The 19,824-nt window shown below is 36.0% G+C and overlaps 2 protein-coding genes across 3 annotated transcripts in view; one reads left to right on the top strand and one right to left on the bottom strand.

Annotated features, from left to right (window-relative positions):
- The window catches only part of LPCAT (lysophosphatidylcholine acyltransferase), a 343,891-nt gene that overhangs the window by 31,570 nt on the left and 292,497 nt on the right, over nt 1-19,824 (bottom strand). For both annotated transcript variants that reach the window (XM_081745922.1, XM_081745921.1), the window contains exons 6-7: nt 6,499-6,636; nt 1,339-1,464 (exon numbers count right to left, since the gene is read on the bottom strand). In XM_081745922.1, coding sequence (XP_081602048.1) covers nt 1,339-1,464; nt 6,499-6,636 — 264 coding nt within the window. The remainder of the gene's footprint in view (nt 1-1,338; nt 1,465-6,498; nt 6,637-19,824) is intronic.
- On the top strand, nt 11,373-15,196 carry LOC145675992 (KRAB domain-containing protein 2-like). Its single transcript, XM_081746825.1, has 2 exons — nt 11,373-13,061; nt 14,302-15,196. Exons 1-2 carry the CDS (start codon nt 11,722-11,724, stop codon nt 14,522-14,524), a joined length of 1,563 nt encoding a protein of 520 aa, XP_081602951.1. The 5' UTR covers nt 11,373-11,721; the 3' UTR covers nt 14,525-15,196.

The following is a 19,824-nucleotide window of genomic DNA, read 5'->3' as shown; positions in this document are numbered from 1 at the left end:
CTGAATTTTACATAACTTACATAACACTGTCCGATGCAATGTGTTTGTGTTAACAAAACGTAGCATTACAAAGATGCTTACAATAAATAAATAAATAAATAAATAAATAAATAAATAAATAAATAAATAAATAATAAAAAAAATATCAACATTCACAGGCTGTGTTGTATGGAACTGAAATATCAAAACCAAAAACAAAAAATCATTTTTGACTTTTCCAAATTGAAATTGAAATATACAATATTTCCAATAGTGAAAGGCGGATGTTCTGTATTTGTGACTCGAGACACAGCAGCATGGATTCCCACGATTTGTTCTTGGAGGTCAATAGCCAGAATACTACCCTGATAAAGGGGTGGTGAAGGAAGATGTGAATAAGAAAAAGCACATACAGGAATTCAGGAAATTGTTATACGTATTTGTTTACCCTGTCTGTTTTGATAAAACTACTAGCTATATTGGCTTCTTTCCACAATAGAGAGCTTTAATAATTTCGGAGGGCTTGTTGAAAGGTAGCGGAGACTTCGAGATATGAATTCCCTTAAAATTTTCTCAAAACATCTTTTTTTCTCCGAGGAAAACACTTGTAGCTCATTTCAATGAACTGCGTACATATTTTTCTATTTTATGGCTGTTTGTGTTATCGTGTTTTCAATACGAATATTTCAGTGCACCAGACTAGTTTTCAGGTATGTACATATATTAAACATACTGTAATATTTTTTCTAGTACTGTACATTGTTATGATTACTCTATATACATTATTTAAAAGTAGCTGTTATGCCATTGCTTATCAAGATTTTATAATCAAGTAATACTAGAAATTCTATTCTAAAAATGCACCAATGACACTTATTTTTTGTAAGTTGATCACCTACATAAGTTGGACACTTTTCAATGAAGTCGATGGTGGTCAATATAAACAAGTTTCACTGTATATCTGGAAACTGAGGGAGGAAGACCCACAGGAGAGGGGGGGGGGTAAACTCCATGTTCATTATGGACTCCAATTTCCCTTAAAAGAAAAAAAAAAACTATTGGCTTTGTGTCACCACGTTTCCAACACGGAAGGATTATACTCATTAAAAGACCCAATTTGGTGATTCTACTAAGTTCTTACCACTGTTAGCTGCAACAAATATGTGAAGATTAAGCCTTCTGCTCTAACGAACACTGCGCACTACAGCAACAGAAATATAAGCTTTAAAAATATAAACTGAAGGAACATTATAGAGATGTCATTATCATTATTGCAAACGCATTCCATACGCTCAACAAGTAATTAAAAATCTCGTACTATATTAGAGTGAAAATGTTAAATCACTTCAATTTACATACCCTAGTTTTCCTCTTATTTTATGGACTTCAACAAGGCCTGACGCACAAGGCAAGTTCAGACGTTTTGCTCGTGTCATCAATCGACAATCATCGTAAGTGTAATCAGATACAGGAACACCAAGAGCTCTGAAAAGAAATGTAAATGTAAACAATGTCTCAAGTGTCAAAGAGCTTTTAAAAATTCTAACATTAGAAACAAATCTTTCGATATAGATGAATAAATAACCTGCTTTAGTACTAAGTTTGTCAGTAGTTAACCTGGGAGGTGTTATATATTGATAAAATGAAAGTTGCCTTAATCTATTTTCCAACTTCAAGCAGTCAGAAGTTCTTCCTTACATCAGTAAACAAAATACATAAAAACTGTTACATTTGAGGAAAATACGAACATATAAAATTATGTACGTATTTTCCTCAAATGTAACAGTTTTTATATATTTTGTTTACTCATCTCAAGAAGAAATATATATATATATATATATATATATATATATATTACATGTGGTTTCAATGTTACTTTCAAATTAAAAAAAAAAACATTCTTAATTTTACCTTTAAAGGCTTAATACTTTCTAGACAACCTGGTAGGCTACCATTAAAGAAAAATACGGAAAATTATTTTCGTGTTGCATAAAAATAGCATAGTGTTCATGCTCCTCTGAATTAACAGAACATACTTTAATCTCAACAAATTATTATTATTATTACTTCTTGAGGTATTTAAAAATAATTCCCCTATATGTTGTTTTCGCTCTTCACTTGACTTTTCCTCTTAAAAAATCAGTATGTATATATACGAGGCGCGTTCGGAAAGTAACCCCCGATTGGTCACTGTGCGAGAAGTAGTGGGAACAGCGGTACCATCTTCGAACAGACGTGCGCGGTAGATCAGTATACATCCTAGTGATGGGCAAAACCGGTTTCTATAAAAACCGAAACCCGAAAAACCGACATTTCGGTTTTCTCCAAAACCGGTTCGGTTTTTCACCAAAACCGGTTTCGGTTTTCTCCAAAACCGGTTCGGTTTTCACCGAAACTGGTTTCGGTGAAAACTTTTCGAAAACACACAAAACTATTTCTGTGGAAATGGATTCGGTTTCCGGAGAACAACGAAACACCATTCTGGTCAGAAATAGAACAAATTTTGGAAAAAAATCAGAATCGGTTTTGAAGAAAACCGAAACCGGACCAGGTAAAAAACCGAACCGGTTTTGGAGAAAACATAACCGGGTTCGGTGAAAAACCGAACCGGTTTTGAAGAAAACCGAAACCGGTTTCCGTGAAAAACCGAAACAGGTTTTTTAAATTTCCAAAAACCGGTTTCGGTTTTTCTAAAAACCGAAAACCGAAAAACCGGTTTTTGTGACCACCACTAATACATCCAGCCCTGGTAGAATGAAGATTGTCTGATCACTAGTTCCACTTTTATAGCGTCTCAAAATGTATTCTACAATAGAAAATCCCGCCAAGTGCGAGCTGTTATATGTTTTCTTACGGTAAAACAATATTCGGGAGCATCGGGAACTCTGTGCCATGTATATACCAAGTGTGATGAGTGAAGGAATTCTTCGTGAATGGGTTTCTTCACTTAAAAGTGGACGAACAAACAGGCAGATGTTCTGTATTTGTAAGTGGAGATAAAGAAGTATGGATTTCCACTATTTGTTCTTGAAGGTCAATGCCAAGAACACTACCCTGATAAAGGGGTTTTGAAGATGTGAATAAGAAAAAGCACGTACAGGTATTCAGAAAATGGTTGTACGTATTTGTTTACCCTGTCTGTTTTTTGTAAAACCATTAGCTATATCGACTCCTTCCAACAGTGGGAAGCTTTAGTAATTCTGGAAAATTCTTAAGGTGTTAAAGATAACCATTTCAATTTTCAATTATTGGCACCTGACGGCTTGTCGAGATGTAGCGGAGGTTTTGAGAGATGAATTCCCTTAAGATTTTCTAACAACACCTTTTCCTCCGAGGGAAACACTTGTAGCTCATTAACAAGAGGTAGTTAACTACAAAATTAGAATGTGCATATGTGCCAAAAAGAGTAAAAGAAACACCCCGAGAATAAACCATTATAAATAAATTTACTAATAAATAATTTCCTATTTGTCGAAAGGTATCTACAGAAAATATCTGTCACTGTTTAATCAGTTCAGATGAAAGTTTCTTATTCTACAGATACCAAAAGAGCGAATCCGATTTCGGTGTGTGTGTGTGTGTTCAGTGGAAGGGGATGTGTTGAATTCATGAATTCATAATAGATTCAAAACGTAGAAAGTTGAATAAATTGTGTATATTAAACATACTGTAGTATTTTTTCTAGTAAGGTATATTGTTATGATTATTCTATATACATTATTTAAAAGTAGCTTACGTGTCATTGGTTATTAAAATTTTACAATCAAGTAATACTAGAAATCCTATTCTAAAAATACTCCAATCCCACTTATTTTCTGTAAGTTGGCCACTTTTGAATGGAACCAATGGTGGCCAACATAGGTTTCACTGTAATAAATTCTCCTTATTTACTTATTAAAAAAAAAAAAAAAAAAAAATCGGAGGTTACTTTCCGAACGACCCTTAGGTGAAGTCATGTGATCTTCATGAAAGCATAGTGGTAGACATTGACCAGGATAGTACGCAGGCGCACATCCAGGGGAAGAGGTGCTATAGGGGCTATAGACCCCCTTGACGCTCAGCTATACAGTGGATAAAATGGGCTTCAATCCTGCTTTACACTAGATAAAAGCTGCAAACTATGGTTTAGCCCCTCCCTTGATCATATCCTGGATCCGCCACTTATAGTACGCATACGAATATCTTTCTGTTCCAACCTTTGGATACAGAGTTAAGGGCCACAGAAGTTCGTGTTTGGAATTCCTCCTTATTGTAGATCAAAGATACATGGAATAAACTTGTTTCACATTAATTTGAGTCATAATGAAGTAAATTATGAGATTATTGATTAACAATACCGTAAATGTAGTGCGCATTTTTAACGAAGATTTGCTAAAAATCAAAGAAGAATGAATTTTTTCGCAATAGTGAAATACTAGTTACGTAATGTAAATTTCAAATATAGTACGAGGAAATCATATGAGGAGAGTATTATTTATATAGATCACTGAGGAAGTGCACAATTGAGATCAAAAGTGGAAACTCACCTATACATATAATGAAATCTATAGATTTGTGTTAGTATGCAATATACAGAGTCCACCAGAAAAATGTACACACTGTTTAAGGAATATGAAGGGTAAGGGGAAAAAAGAAGGCATGTCACAAAACTGCATTTTCGAGAAAACGGCGTTTTAATATTGCAAACCGCGTAAGAAGAATAGGGTTAGTTAAATCTTTTGCCCATTTTATATGGACATTTCTACATCTACGCATGCATGGCATATACAGTCAAATAGAACCAAGAGTCACCAACAGATAGGGCAAAGCACCCGAAAAAGCACATACATGGACATTCCTTGTTTTTTCCCCTTACCCTTCATATATTATATTTCTTACTTTTAATTATTGTTCAAACATGTGTTACAAACTTTCAAGTAATCATATTTTTACACTAGATGTTCAAAATTTTGGCGGCCAAGCACCTAACAGAACGACGAGCAGTCGCTGAGCTCTAGCGGTCAATGTATCAATGGAGACCGATGCATAAGCTTCTGTAATCTTCTGGCGCAGGTTCTCGAGCGTAAACTTTTCAACAATGCGTTTGATTGTTACGCGGGTTGGTGGTTCGGTAAAAACTCCCCTCTTCACTCACGCTGCACTTCGATGGCATTCCGAAACCTGATAAAACACTTCAAAACGTTCATACGTTGCTCGAAAATCAAGCGTGCTCCTGCCATTTTCTTATCTACTAACCGTGTTGATAGTACCGACATCTGTTGAGCGGAAAACCGTACTACAACATACTTAAATTTTAGAACAATTGTCAATGCCAGTATCTTGATACAGGATGACAAAGAATGTATACATTTTTCTGGCGGACTTTGTATACTAAACAAGACAAACTACATATAAAAGTTCATGTTGACGAAAGAATTGTTGAAATGGAAAAGACGGAGAAAACGAGACCATTTTGAGAACCATTCTATACAAGTTAATTTGTTGAAAACTTCGGAAGAAATATATTAATTCGGTTTACTTTCTTTGCAAGCTCACAAAAATAGCGTCAAAAGGTAGCTAAAATTTATTCCTTAGTTAGTGGTAAAATAAGAAGCATTGAATGGATATGTATTTTAGTTTACTATTGTACAGAGTCAAAAATATTTAATCCATACACAAGTTTTGTTTCAAGTTACCGTTAACAGCATTATAAAACATATCTGAGTTCATATAATATTGCTTTAATTCCACAACTGAAAGTTCTTTTCGTAACAGTTGTTACTGATAACATATACACTTATTCACTCTCACTCACTCAGTAATTCATTCATTCTCACTCACCCATTCATTTATATTCTCCCTCACTCATTCACTCATTCATTCAGTCAGTCATTCATTCATTTATTCACTGTCACTCACTCACTCATTCATTCATTTATTCACTGTCACTCACTCACTCATTCATTCATTTATTCACTGTCACTCTCACTCATTCATTAATTCTCACTCACTCATTCATTCATACTCTGTCCCTCACTCATTTATTCATTCATTCATTTATTCTCATTCATTCATTCACTCTCTCTCCTTTATTCATTCACTCTCAATGAATCACTCACTCTCTCTCCTCAAGGTTCGATTCCCGGCGGGAGCTCATGTGGTTCAGATTCTACGTTCATCAGTAGGTCCACGTCTCATATAGCCTCGCTGCTGAACGAGACGTTAAACTCTAAATCAATTCTCTTTCTCCTCAAGATAAACACAGAAGATGAAATGAAAATGAATTCCTTCCGTTTAACGTCTAATGATTATGCTTTTAGACTAGGATTGATGGATGACTAAGGCACGTGAATGATGGTGGAATAATTGTGGAATGAGAATGTGGGAGCAAATGGAAGTACCGAGAAAACCAAACACATGATGCTATCCACCACAAACTTACTTGGTTGGGGATCGAACGAGGGACCTCGTGCACACACAGCCATCGTGCCTTTCACACACAAGCTAAGAGAAGAAAAATAAATAAGTTCGAGTACTTACTTGGCCATTAATTGCCTTACATTGTAAGCATATAACTTGGGATCATTTTTTTCTGTTTCACTTGGATGGTATACTGGCAAAAATTCTATTTCACAGCTACTGTGAACTTGAGTTAAGGTTAACCACAGAAGCTTCAGCCTGGAAAATAAGAACAATAGACATTAGACTTCGCTCCGATCAGTTTCTTAACATATATTTCAACTCATTCTCATTAAAATCTGAATCTTCCTTAAATAAAACTACTCACAACCCACTGTATAAATACCCATACAAAAGAAGTCAAAAATATAGTTCTCTTTTGCACAAACTCATTTTATTTGAGTTCAAGCGAACTCTTAGGGTTTTTTCTTTTTTTTTTTTTTAATTTTAATATCGCCTTAAATTCTTAGACCTAATAAATCTAAGAAGTGGGAGGGATTACAAAATCTGTAATATAGAGTGTTTCAAAACGATTGTAACTACTAATAATGTTTTTACGAATTGTGCAAAATACTTAAAATTTTACATGTAAGTATTATAATTGTCCAAGTTTTACTGGTAAAAATGTAATACAGTAATCAGCATTGTGGACTATCACACAGCATTGCAGTTTCCACTGCAGCAAGCTCCGGCACAGGACAGGCATAGAAATTCTGTCCCATCCTCCCTGCACGCTTTCAAATGACTATTCAGAGTACGCGGACGACGATGTTGAAGACGTCATTTCAACGGTTCACATGCGCAAAAAATTCATTGGACTGGCATCTGAGCTTTTCACAGTAATGTCTTCAAATGGAATAACACGAACTTTTAATTCTTATGCCATTTCCTGATAAAAATGTAGTGAGTTCTGGCGGTATGACTCGAAGCCTTGACCATATGGATCATCACCTGGTTCGCGTCCATTCCATACAATTGTGGGATGTCTCTTCGATAGATAGATAGGAGTTAGAATGGATTCTTGGAAGTATCTATCATTGACCTTTATGTTTTTGTCCACCTTGCGCATCAACAACTTACTCTCATGTCCGAATCCCATAACAACCATAAAGCCACGAGGGAAACTTTCCCTGCACTGACGAACAAAGTGCACCTTGTTGTCAATGTCATGGTAGGTGATCGCCCGAATGTGATCTCCAGCAGCGAGATTGACATATGGTTCATCTATTGTGACAACTTTCTTTCATTTGGAATCCGCAAGATACTTTTCATACACTTTCCTGCAGTTCGTCTTACGTTCGGCAATGTGACGCGTTAGCAGGTGGTGTACACGAGCCTTCCACACACACTTCAACCTGAGGAGCTCGCAAATTGTTTTGTTCACGGTTGACAGTGCAAGGTGGAATCTGTGGCCCACATCATGCTACGTCCGGATATTTTCTTGGCACGCCAATCAACGAACTCCTCTTAGCACTATCGGTATTAATTTACTTGCAGCTCTTCTCCTGGTGGTTTTCATGGGTGAATGTTTCGCAAGGTGAATATGTTGTATAGAACAGGCCACAATAACTTTCGCAGCAGTCACCCCGAGTGTTAACCTATTCTCCCGACAGTGTTTCACAATGCGTACGTACGAAAACTTAGCATGGAAAAGCGGCAATTACGTAACCCTCTCAATGCCGGTTGATTTTCGGCGCCATTTGATAACACTCATGCACCTACAAGGTCAGACACAACTCTGCTCCCGCCAGCAAACCCATAGTTACAGCATGATACGCCAGTTGGCAGCACCGAATCGAAAATGGTCGGACATAGGGAACAACCTTCTGTACCAGTGGCTGGAGTCAAAATTAGCTTGTGTTACTAATTCCAGTTTTTCTTCCTTGTCTTTACTATCTTTTCTTCAATGCGTATTTTGGTTACCTTTCCTGACTGAATGGTAGTATTGATCCACAAATTTCATTGGTAGTTTTCCTAGCTTGATATCTGTACAATGCTTACTCCAGATCGACTTGTGTTTTATTTTAGGTGTCCTCGGGCAAATCCCACAATAGAAACATTTGTAACCTCTAACATGTTTCGACTTCTTGACGACCTTGCTGTATAGTGAATACTCTAAATATTCAGGTAGGGCACCTTCTTCAATTTAATCAGTATCGTTAACTTTTCTTGTTTCGCTTAGTAGTAGCGGACCTTCCACAGCTACCTCGGAGTCCAACTTCCTAGATTTCACATTTGCCCTTTTTTTCTTTCTTCCTCTTCTTGATTGAATCTTAAAGCCACAATTTGTCCTCCTTTGAATTCATGGAGATAATCTAGTTCTTTTATTTCCTTCCCATCGAATCAATCTACTCCTTTCTTAAAATTGTCAACAGGTTCTTTGACTGTTTTTCGAAATTCCGTCTTAAAATCCTCCAGGTCTTGTTTCATATCTAGACATCGGATTTTTATGCACTTAAAATTCACGAAATATGCAAAAACTATGCTGTTAAATATGTTAAAATATGCATTTAATATGCACTAACAAATGCAATAAAAGAGCATTTTCAAACATGCAGCGAAGTTGTGACAAAATTTTGTAAGTGAAATACGACATCGCAAGTGTACTTTACCTTTGAATGAAGTACAACATTGAAAGTGTATTTTACCTTTCAGAAACTTTTTTTCAGAATTTATTTCCATAACATACAGTTTATGTACTATTTCCATAACTATTTAAAACATACAGAAATTGAGATATGAGACTCTCAACCATGGGCAACCTAGAAATTTTTAAACTTTTCCTTCTCTTGGGAGAGCTGTTTTATACTTCGATAAAGTCTCTTCTTCGTAATTGCATCTAGATATTCTATCCTTAGTCTCCCTCTTCCTGGTTTTCCTTCTGCTTTTCCCTGTATCAACACGGTGATCCAGTCGGAGTGCCGAATAAGATAGCCAAGCATGTTATTTCTTTCTTCTTTCTTTTTTTCTTATTATCTTCATGATCTGCCGTCCTTCGTTAGCTTTCTTTAGTACGTCTTCATTCCTTTTCCTTTCGGTCCATGATATACGCAGTATTCTGCGCCAACCCCACATTTCAAATGCTTCCAGTTTGGATATTTCAGTTTTTCTCAATGTCCAGGTCTCTGATTTGTAAAGCGTCACACTCCATACCAAAGTCTTAATTGTTTTCGAACGTGCAAGGACACATTTTTTCATGTTAGCGGTCCTCCTTTCTTATTGAATGCTTGTTTAGCTTGTGCTATTTTGGAACTTACGTCTTTCTCACTTTTTCCGTCCGAGGATATTAGACTTTCTAAATAGGGGAACGTCTTAACGTCTTCGATTTTCTCATCTAGCCATACGTTTGCCCCTTCCTGTCCAGCTCTTGTGGAATTCATCGCTTTGGTTTTCTTCTTATTTATCTTCACTTTGCATTTTCTTTTCAGTTAGTCGTTCAAGTTTGAAAGTGATTCCTGCAAGTCCTCTTCGTTCTCAGCTATCAGTGCTATGTTATTAGCAAATCTTACTGTGCTGAAACTCTGGCCATTTACTTTTAGGCTTTTCTCGTTTTTATCAAAGATTTCTTTCATAGTCTCTTCTATATAGACGTTGAGCAGCCTTGCCTTACTTTTTTACTTATTCTTGCTTCCTTCTGATCTCTTCCTATAACAGCTGTCTGGTTCCTGTAAAGTTGGTATATTATTCTTCTGTCCCTGTAATACACCTCAGACTCTTCAGCGCTCTGAATACGATATTCAAATCTACGTTGTCAAAAGCTTTCTCTATATCTACAAATGTTATCACAATTGGTTAGTTTATTCTGATGTGCTGTTTCATGATCAACCGTAGACTCAGTATCGCTTCCCTTGTTGTTCTTTTCCTTCTGAATCCAAACTGGTCCTCCGATAGCTGTTCTTCGATTTTCCCTTCCATTCGTTTTGCGATAATTTTGCACAGTAATTTTGATGCATGGGAAAGCAAACTTAACGTTCTGTGTTTGCATTTCCGTGTGCCTTTTTCTTCGGGATAGGGACTAATATGCTCTTCTCGAAGTCATTTGGTACTTTTCCCGAGATGTACATTTCATTAATAAGATTAAATAGTTTCTTCTTTGTTGCTGTTCCGAGATTCTTAATCACTTCCGTTGGTATTTGGTCTATTCCTGGGGCTTTACTATGTTGTATTTTCTCCAAAGCATTGTCAAATTCGCACTGTAAAATTTATGGTCCTAATTCATTTTCATCGACGTCTTCTTCCTTCTCTATCTCTTCTTCGATCACTCTGTCTCCTTTGTAGAGTTCTTCAATGTATACCTTCCATCTTCTTGCCATTTGTTCCTCTTCTATTAGCGTTGTCCCGTCCTTGTCTATGATAATGTCTGTGCGTTTCTTTCTCTCACCGAACTGTTTTCTAACCTTTCTAAATGTTGTTTCTGTCTTGCCTTTGACGATATTTTCCTCAATTTCCTTGCACAAGTTGTTTATCCAGTTTTCTCTGGCCTTCTTCACTTCTCTGTTGTGATTTCTACACCTTCTGTATTCCTCTTCTTTGTTTATCATCTTGAACTGTCTTCTTTTCACCATCATTTCCAATATTTCTGCTGTTATCTAGGGTTTATATGGGGTTCTCGATTCTCTTCCTATGTGCGTACCGGCTGCTTCTAAAATCCCTGCTTTCATGGCTTGCCATTTCGAGTTGATGTCATCACCTACTAAAGCTGCCGTAGATGTCTCTTTGTCACAGTTTAAATTCCTTTTACGTGTTTTCATCTCTTTCTTCTTTAGTCGGAGTTCGCTCTTTATCTAGATGCATTTATTTTACACAAAATAATACCAGCCTTACTTTCGAGATGTTCCCACTTAAATATATATATATATATATATATATATATATATATATATATATATATATATATATATATATATATATATATATATATATATATATTGTTACCGTCAGAACCCGAAATTAGGTAAAACTAGAATTTCCTAGTTAAAACTAGTTTTCTCAAAGCCGTTTCGAAAGAACTAGTATTAACTAGTCAATACTAGAATTTACTATGTTAGTTAGGTAATTCTGGAATTAACGAAAAAGGCTATATAATGTGAATCATATACAGTTTTTACTAGTTAAAACTAGTTCTGACCAAAATGGATCAGTTAACAGTGTTTCTGCAAGTTCGGACTTGCTCCTACTGGGAAAGTATTGTTTTGTTTTCTCTAAGTCTGTTCGGAGCCTTTGTAAAGTGTGCAGGTGCGTCTCTCTTGTCGTGGCTACGCGTGTGTTAGTGTTTCGGGAAGTGTGAGGTGATTATTCATTGTAATGAGTCAGTCCGATAAAGAAACAATTTTGAAGGAAAGATTCTTCAAAGAAATTATTCGTTTGGAAAATGAAAAAGACAGTCACTATAATGCAATGACCAAGGACGTTTACAGTAAACTTTTAACTGAAGTTGAAGAGGCAAAATCTGCTGCAAAGAAAACACCTTTACAGTACAGACGTTTGAAACGGTTTAATGTTTTGGAAATTGGTGAAACAAAAAAACTGGTGTCGAATAGTGAGCCTATGAAGTACTACTTACCTGCCGAGGAGATCTTTGATGTTATTGAAGCATCACATGTTGCTGTGGGACACGGAGGTCGAGATAGAATGAAAGCTGAAACTTCTAGGAAATATGCCAACGTTACGACTCAAATGATAAATATTTTTCTGTCAATGTGTGAAACATGTCAACGGAAGAAAAGTATGAAAAAGAAGGGCTTTGTTTCTAAGCCAATACTTCACACAGAAATGAACAGCCGATGTCAAGTGGACCTGATAGACATGCAAGCACACCCTGATCGTAAGTTCAAGTTTATCATGGTATACCAGGATCATCTGACGAAGTTTGTCTTACTGCGAGCGCTGCAAACCAAAAGAGCTGAAGAAGTAGCCTACCAACTGACAGACATATTTTTGACATTTGGTGCCCCCTGCATTTTACATTCTGATAATGGCAGAGAGTTTGTTAATTCTGTCATCAAGGAACTAACGACACTCTGGCCTGAGTTAAAGTTAGTCAACGGAAAGCCCAGGCACAGCCAAAGCCAAGGGTCAGTAGAACGGGCAAATCAAGATATAGAAAATATGCTTGCCTCGTGGATGCATGATAATAAAACAACAAACTGGTCAAATGGTCTCCGCTTTGTTCAGTTTATGAAAAATCGAGCTTATCATTCCGGAATAAAACAGTCTCCATACCGTGCGATGTTCGGCATTGAGCCAAGAGTAGGACTTACGACTTCAGCACTGTCATCAGATGTTCTCCAAAACATAAACGATGAGGACGACCTCGTGAGTATTATTGAGAACATGAATGAGCGCCTTAGTGAACATGAAACATTTGATGAAGGAGAAAATGAGGCTGGTCCTAGTGCGGTTGATATCACATCATCCAGGAAAGAAGCACGTGAAAATTTGTCAAAGCAGGCCAAGAAAATGAAACGTATCTCTGATGCCACCCATCCACCTGTTGAAGTGGGAGATAATGTCATAATACCAATCCCGGATGTGGACAGAGCAAAGGCGGATTTTCGGAATGTCATTGGAGTTGTTCTAGAAAAAAATGAAGATCTGCACAAGATTGGAACCAAGGATGGAAAGCTGGATAAATTATATTGCAGGTAAGTTTTCTGTCTTTTATGTGCTCCTTATTGATAGAATTTGTATTAACGTCCTAAACAAGCTAAGGAGCTTTTAACGACGGGACCTACAGGTTAAAGTATGATCCGAACCATTGCTCGGGTTTGTATTCGAGGCGGAGGGCTCCCAGCGGGATTTAGAGCCCGCGACCACGCCCGCAGAAGGCCTTAAGCATTTTCATTTAAGGCCTTTAAGCATCTCTGGTACGAGATAGCATATGGGAAGGAAGTTGGTTAAGGCCTAGTTTTATAGGCACTATCACATTCTTTGATTGGTATGAGAGGGATAAAAGCTGGAAATCCTCAGTCAGGATGGTGGGCCGCTGGACGCGAACTTGCGACCTTCCGAATGCGAAGCCAGCACTTTACCAACTGATCTATGGCCGCTCGGTAATTAAGAGCTATATTGTATATGTTAACGCTGTTGACTAAGCTCCCCACCACTTTCTTTTCTTTCTTTTTCTTAAGATTGTGGGAAGTTGTAGGTCACTATCACAATTTTGGATAGCAAGCAAGATAGAAATTAATAAGTCTGTGATCTGAAAGGATTATTCCTGTAAACAACTTATTTTTTTGTTTAGATTTTTGAGTAGTCAGCGTGTGACATCATTATTCACAGCTATTCAAATTTCTATACAGAAAGTAATTGTTTACAGCGCTGATCCTTTTAGATCATAGAATTACTTAAATTCTGTCTTGCTTGCTTTCCAAAATGGTGATAGTGACCTACAACTTCTCACAATCTTCAAAAAACGGAAAAATTAATGGGGAGGAGTTTGGTCAAGTGTTTTATACGTATCTGTAATATTATTATTAACCGAAATAATGATGGATTCTTCACATCATTTTATGTCAAAATAATTTTCTGTTATAATGTCCATTATGTTTTTCCGGAACCGATTTAATAATGTGTAATCCATCTGTTGTTGTCTGCTGTGTACTCACCAGTAGATTGATAACATGTCACGAACTTGATCCCGGTAAAAGACTGTTGTTTAGCTTGTGAAACCGGTACTCGTGAAATGTGCTTTAGTGCATAGGCGTTTTTGTAGGAAATACGCAGATTAACTACCGGTGTTTCTCTGAAATACTAATTATGACGATGTGGAAATTGTGCGTTAAAATACATTATTATTTTGTTTTGAAAAGTCATTATTATTTTTTAATATAAGTGATTCAGGATTCCCACACCATGTGATTAAACAAAATGTGTCTGTTGTAGGTCTGAATTCGACATTTGCCACGAGCAGTTCCTGACACCAGTCGAAGTACCAGATACTGAAATTTCGTTGAGAACTGCAGCCAGGGAAGCAGCATTAACCCCACAAGGGTTCACACGTTGTGTGTGCAAGAAAGCATGTATTTCGAAAAGATGCTTGTGCAAGAAAAAAGGTTTTCTCTGCAACTCAAAATGCCATGATAGTTTACCTTGTGGTAACAAATAGAAACATTTCAGATGTTTTAGCAATAAAAACGTTTTTCTTTGTATTTCATAATAAATATACAATATTACGTCAGTAGATTTGCTTTGGCACCACCGAATTGAATAAGTAGTAGTGCAATAGTAGTGTGTATTTTACCTTGTGCTAACATACAAAAGCATTTCAGATATTTCTGCAAAACGGAAGTCTTTTCTGTGTATTTCTTAATAAATAAGTGTTTCTATAGAATTGTATTTGAACGACAAGGATTCACATGTTATGCATGCAAGAGGGCTTATATTTCGCAAGGTACTGCAAAAACAAAGGATTTCTATGATATTGTGAGTGCCATAATACTTTTTAGAAATATATAGAAACATTTATGATGTTTGTGCAAAAGAAAAGTTATTTCTAAGTGTCTTAAAATAAATACATTTCTTCAGGTTTCACTAGTAATATTGTATTTTAATGAAAATAAATAGTAAACTACGCATTCTTAATAAGCGTTGTCAATTTTACAATTCACTAGTTAATACTGAGTTAATACGAAAGGCTGACGAAACTAGTTTTAACTAGGGTATTCTGGTTTCAACAGATTTCGGGTTTTGACGGTAACACATTTCAGTTAATACTAGTTTTGACTAGTAATAACACGTTTTAACTAGAAGGAAAAATAGTAAAAACTAGAACTACCTAACTAACATAGTAAATTCTAGTATTGACTAGTTAATACTAGTTCTTTCGAAGCGGCTTTGAGAAAACTAGTTTTAACTAGGAAATTCTAGTTTTACCTAATTTCGGGTTCTGACGGTAACATATATATATATATATAGATATAGATATAGATATAGATATATATAGATATAGATATATATATAAATAAATAAATAAATAAATAAATAAATAAATAAATAAATAAAATAAACTTTCGTTTTCAAGGATTTACTCCTCGTAATTAGCTTTACAGTATATCACGAGATGCTTCTCTACATTTTTTGATGGCAGTTTCTGACATTTGTATCCAGCAAATGACCTTTTAACATTAACAGATGTTATTGGAAAATATTTAGAGAGGAGCAAGTTTAGAGTCTATTTTCAGGCAGTATTTATTATTTATATTTAGTACCTATTTAGTATCTACTTGAAATCTAACTTTCGAATGTATTTCTTACGTCTTCAATTGCTTTATAGGAGGAGTTTCTGTCAAGCACATCAATTTTTTTTCTTTCTTTCTTTCTTCATAGAGCGCCCGAATTTATCAGAAACTGAAGAGAACTCGTGCTGAACTTCACTAACTAGAGCTAACCATTCACTGACCATACTCTTCGCATCTCTTGTTTCTGAATTTATGTCTACACGATATTACATTATCAGATCTCTCTTAACGTCTTGGCAATTGTAAACATCTTCGCTATGCTGACCAGTTACCAGGGTTGGCAAAACCCGTTTTTTTATTGAAAAAAAAAAAAATTGTTGAAACCTGTTTTTTTTAACCAGTTTTGTTTGTTTGTTTGTTTAAATAATTTGCACTATGTATTTATATCACATATGGACAGAAATAAGTTTGTTTCGCCTTGGTGTCACTATGCAAGAACCAGGTTATGCTGGAAGGGGTCACATACACCGTAAGCTTAAAAGCGGAATCGAAACCGCTTCTCGGCTTACATCTGAAAGAAATTTTCCTTCATTTGGACTCGAAACCAGGACTAATTGGCCACAAATACGATACGTCTGTCGATTCACTCACGAAGGACTCCTGATAAATACGTTACACTGATCTTTACGTACTTGTTTATACGTATAATTGTCAAGAGTCATTTCAGAAGGACAAAAAGATAAACAGTTGCACAAGTGAAACCATTATACAGAATTACATATGGATAATTTCAAAATACTGCAGAGTACAAAAGAACTAATTTAGTTCAAGTTAGTTCACTACGACTTTTATTAGTCCAAGTTAAAGAAATACAAGGACTTAATTTGCATATCAGTAAGAAAAGTGAATAAATATACGAATTATTTGAGTCCACTTTGGCTCTGACCCATTTATACATAAATAGATAAAGATACTTGCGATTTCAATATATGCCTCTCGTGGAGTTTGTATGACCCTCCCCCCCCCCAAAAAAAAAGTACGGCATTTCAATGTATTTTATCAATAGTAAATATTATTAAAACGAAACAATATTTAATTTTTTCTTTGATTGCAATTGCATAACAATAATAATAAACTATAAAAAATCATTAAAAAAACAAACTTATATAAAAAAAAAGTTGCTTTGTAGTTAATCTGAGTAATGAATGGGGAATTTAGGTATGATATAATACGAATAATATACGGGAGTGAAACGTGATAATCCACAAATGTGTGTTCATCAAGATTTTACGAACACACACTTTTACGAACGTTTTTCGTTTTCTAACTTTTTTTTTTAACAGTTGGTTTAAACCACCTTGGTTTAAACCAGCCAACCCTGCCAGTTACTAACATTATTGGTCCTCCATAAATTAGTCATTCTTCCACCTTCCCACGCAAGAAGCCATTCTGTTGCATCGACATTTAAATGTATTAAAAATACAAATTAAAACTGGATTTATAGCATACATAAGGATACATCTGAAATAAAATCTCACAGAATATGAATATGCTCTTAAGCACTAATATATGCTTTAAACGTTTGCAATATCCATTTATATGCACCATAAAACTTCAAATTCGAGCTGTACTATTGTTAGAAACCCTTACCAAGTTTATCAGAAATGCATATATTAAGCAAACAAAATATGCATTAGCATTATATATATATTAAACCGGAAGGCAGTGCCACCTGACAATTTAGTCATGCTCTTAGTTATGATTTGAGTGGAACTTTTCTGTCTATTAGGCTCTTGACCAAATCATCTGACATGTTACTTCGTTCCAGTCTCGGCATATCGTTCAACTGCGCCACACTGTTAGGTATTAAAGCCACGTATTACTTTCCTGATAAAATAAAGAAACGTAGTGTTACAAAAAGATTCCCATCTCCGGTGATTGTGTTTTACACTAGAACCCTCTTTTTTATGATAAGGAAACACTATTAGCAATTTCGCACTTAAACATGTTACAAACATGACTTCTCCCGGACCTGAAAGGAAGACATTCCTGATTTCATGTTCTGATAGGAAAGAACCGAATTGGTGACTACCAACTAGGGATAAACCGTGCGGATGTACCGACAGTAAACTTTACCGGGACATTAGCCTTGTGATTTTTCTCAGAAGCTGCGCTAAAGATAGCACGTACAGGCTTGAAACTATTGCATCTGTAGATCATCATAGCTGTAACTTCACTACAGATTTAATGTGCGCTGGGTAACGAAAGGAGTTCAAATTGAAAATGTCCGATATGGAAAACAAGTCTGATGCGAAACAAAACTGAGTTTCTCTTTTCAGTGGTATCACTTATATATATCTGAGTTTCATTAAATGAGTTTTTCTGAATTCTGAAAGATCAATTGTAATAACCCGGGTGACCTATTCGAAGATGCTCTGGAAAATGTCATTTGAAATTAACAGCGCAAGAGGAAATCTAATACCAATATTTCACATCTGTGTACATAAAAAATGAAGACGATCATAATAGGTGGTAGAACCCCCCTGAGCGTCCAAAGACAGCTAAACATGGTGGTGGATGTTCTTGAAGATGACAATCAGAACCTGAGAAAGACCTCCTGAATCCTGCGCCCAATACTTTCCCGTAAATCTTTCAGCATACGTGATCTGTTCATGTACATCTCCCTTTAAGATGACCTCACAGACAAGAGTCTGATAGAAAAAAATCGTGTGATCTTGGAGGCTGTTGCCCTCTTATAAAGGAACGCCAGGTAAGAAGAATTCATATTCGTATCATACTCATCCCATACTCGTATGTTCCCATATCTTGTTGATAGAAGTTAAATTTGAGCTCCTCATTCCCTAACTGGATCGCATAGCCATGTAACATTTCAATGTAGAGAGCACGTGTCACAGTTGTTTCAAACAAAATTGTTCGATTATATGGCGCTGTGATAAAGCACAGGGCATGTCGACTTCCTGAGAATGAAGGGGCTCTAGTGAAGTGTGTGCGTGTTTTCACTAGCCCACATACGCATATTACGTATTCAAACTAAACTTCGAAGCTTAATCACATATAGTTCAGTATTCCTGTATTATCAACACACAATGTCTCAAATCAATGGAGGTATGCCATGCGTTTTTCATGACTGTCTCTTTCAGCTTTTGGGAAACTAAATCAGTATGCATAAAAGGAGGAATATTTCGCAGCTCTTTGACACGTACTTTTGGATATTTCACTTTCAAGGGACACATGCAAAGTAGCTTTAAACAGTCTACAACCTCATGTAATGTATGTGTGGGCGCTTTCGGTTGCCTATATTGATTCAACAAGGTTCTTACAGTTAGATATTTTAACGAAGTTTTGAATGTAGTATTTGAACGACGAGTCACGGCCAACGAACCTCCTTTGACTATCATCTCACTTTTAAGTTCTGATTCCTGAGAATTTCTTCGCATTTTCAATAGAAAAGAAATAAAAACATCAAGGAAATAAAAAGGAACAGAATGACCGGGCAAGAGTAATGAAGATACATCTTCTCAATTGCTCTTGTTCACGTCAAGTGGTGATGTGGCATGGTGTGAGAAAAAAATTATCCGAGTGTACCACACTGACACTTGACGTGCAACAACAACACTGTTTTTCCCCGATAGCTCTTTGCTCGTATTTTTATACTTTGTGAACATGGCTTCTGGGGAGACAAAAGCTTGGAAAGAGAAAGAATTTCCAAGGATCAAAATTTAAAGTCACATAAAAATTGTTAAAATTCCTAAGCGTTTTAGCAAAGGGCCTATCCAGTTTGTTATACGGACCAAACTGATGGTCAGATCAAAAGTCATGTTGCGTGCTAAATCGAGTCTGGAGATTACAAATCCAAATGTGAGATATTTCAAGCACGTAACCTCCGCGTGGGGCGCCCTGAGTAATTCTAATATGCATATACTTTATTATTAATTCTACTCAAACAACTTGACTTTTCACAATGTTCTATCCATATTTACCTTACGTGCTATCTCCCTCTTTTAGTTTTTGATATATGTGGATAAATTATTTGTTTTTCATTGATTTTCCATTGACATTAATGTTTCGTGCTTTTTTTTTTTTTTTCCTGTTCCATCCATTTTAGGACAATTTGTTTTTGGAATACTGAATCTACATCGTCTCTCCTACATTTGAGCTGAATTTCAGTCAACACACAAGTCAGTCAAGTCTGTTCACAACATTGCAA

This window comes from Thermobia domestica, chromosome 18 (genome assembly GCF_964235325.1).
Source record: "Thermobia domestica chromosome 18, izTheDome1.hap1.1, whole genome shotgun sequence".
Classification (NCBI taxonomy): Eukaryota; Metazoa; Arthropoda; class Insecta; order Zygentoma; family Lepismatidae; genus Thermobia; species Thermobia domestica.
Note: the sequence above shows the minus strand (reverse complement) of the source record. Positions and strands in the feature narration are given on the sequence as shown.

Coding starts and splice junctions, on each gene's coding strand:
- LOC145675992 (XM_081746825.1), top strand. CDS start 11,722: ATGAGTCAGTCCGATAAAGAAACAATTTTGAAGGAAAGATTCTTCAAA. Junction 13,062..14,301: donor CTGGATAAATTATATTGCAG/GTAAGTTTTCTG, acceptor TGTCTGTTGTAG/GTCTGAATTCGACATTTGCC.